Source organism: Elephantulus edwardii, unplaced genomic scaffold, assembly GCF_000299155.1.
Source record: "Elephantulus edwardii isolate Elephantulus edwardi_28Jun2011 unplaced genomic scaffold, EleEdw1.0 scaffold00004, whole genome shotgun sequence".
NCBI classification, from domain to species: domain Eukaryota; kingdom Metazoa; phylum Chordata; class Mammalia; order Macroscelidea; family Macroscelididae; genus Elephantulus; species Elephantulus edwardii.
Genome location: NW_006399754.1, coordinates 10,179,326 through 10,180,848, shown reverse-complemented (window position 1 = coordinate 10,180,848; position 1,523 = coordinate 10,179,326). Strand labels below are relative to the sequence as shown.

At 46.4% G+C, this 1,523-nt stretch overlaps 1 protein-coding gene across 2 annotated transcripts in view; it reads right to left on the bottom strand.

Annotated features, from left to right (window-relative positions):
- Nucleotides 1-1,523, bottom strand: part of SMAD9 (SMAD family member 9) — a 34,019-nt gene that overhangs the window by 23,529 nt on the left and 8,967 nt on the right. For both annotated transcript variants that reach the window (XM_006879551.1, XM_006879550.1), the window contains exon 2: nucleotides 1,043-1,300. In XM_006879551.1, the coding sequence (XP_006879613.1) occupies nucleotides 1,043-1,300 (258 nt within the window). The remainder of the gene's footprint in view (nucleotides 1-1,042; nucleotides 1,301-1,523) is intronic.

Sequence of the window (1,523 nt, the reverse complement as noted above, 5' to 3'; positions counted from 1 at the left end):
GGTGGATTGATTCAGTGACTGGGATAATTGGGATGGGAGTGTCAGAGACAGTGCGATTGGCACAGGACAGAGCGGAGTTTAGGGCTGTTGTACATAGGATCGCTATGAGTCACAGGCGACTTGACGGCACATAACAACAACAACAACAACATCCTACTTTCACATAGCAAACATGGAAACTGCACTGATTAGCACTGGGATCTCACGCTCTGGCCCACTGAAGTCAGACAGTGTTGAAAGATTCTACTGCTCACCTTCCACATTACTTACCTTTAGCTCATTTCTGTTTCTGCGAATTAAAATCAGATCCAACGTGTTGCCACTGAGCTGATGCCGCCTCACAGCAGCGCTCTAACACAAGGCAGAGCTGCCCCGGTGGCTCTCGATTCTTTTCATAGGCACAGCCTGTCACCTCTTTCTCCCGTGCAGTGGATGACGGATTCTCATCCCTGACCTTTCATTTAACAACTGAGCACTTAATCACTGTGCCACCAGGGGATCCCTTATGTGGATTTTAATCCATTACATTTATGTCTACTTCCTGGTTAAAAAAAAAAAGTCTCCAGAGACACTGTTCAAACACATTTTGTTTCTGTAGGTTACCAGAAGATCAAAACAAGAAACTAGGGCATTAACTTTCTTTTTTCCCAAGCTGCCATAGTATAACAAACATTCTTTAGCTTCAGTATAATTGCTTCAAAATGGGTACCGTCCTGGTTACCGTAAAGGATTGGCTGGGGAGCAAAGAGCAGAGCCTAAGCTAAGTATCTGTTTTTTAAATATTGAGATCTTTTGAATTCATGTATAAGCTAGTTAAATAGTGGAAGATGGTATTGTCAACTTTAATCTATATCAAAATAAACGAACATAAAGATACAAAAGTTACCTCTAAGGATATATACAATCTTCATGATACTTAAAAGAAAAAAAAGATACAGGAGATTGTTCTGAAAACTGAAAAGCATCATATTAAGATACAATTGCACCCGTTTCGCCATAAGTCACTGCATTAAGGTATGTTCACCATTGTCGTCTGACTGACCTGAGTGCTGGTACGGACTCTCCGGCTCAGAAGAACTGCCCGGGGAATGTGGGTAGCTGGCGGTGCACGGGGACTGGGAGAAAGTGTGCCCGGGCGAGGGCGGATAGGCGGAGCACGGAGGATGCTGGAAGGAGTCCGGGTAGGTGGCATTTTGGGGCATGAGCGGTTCACTGTGCAGAGAGGCGCTGCGGAACTTGGCCAGCAGGCTGAGCTGGGGGTTGTATTCACTGTGTCTCGGCACCAGCACGGGAGGCAGCACTGAGAAGAGGAAGCAACAAGGGGGGTTAGGACTGAATGTCGCTCCGCGGTCCACGGGAGAGCAGAGAGCCGCTGTCTCTGCCCAGAATTTGAAGCGAAAAATCTCTTCCTTTGGGAGCTGGCTCCTCCATTCATGTGCTTTAAGTAAAATGGTCAGTTAATGTCTTATTTCCACTCAAGAACTGAGCATGTCAGCAGGGCCAACGGGCATTGTCCCTGCAAG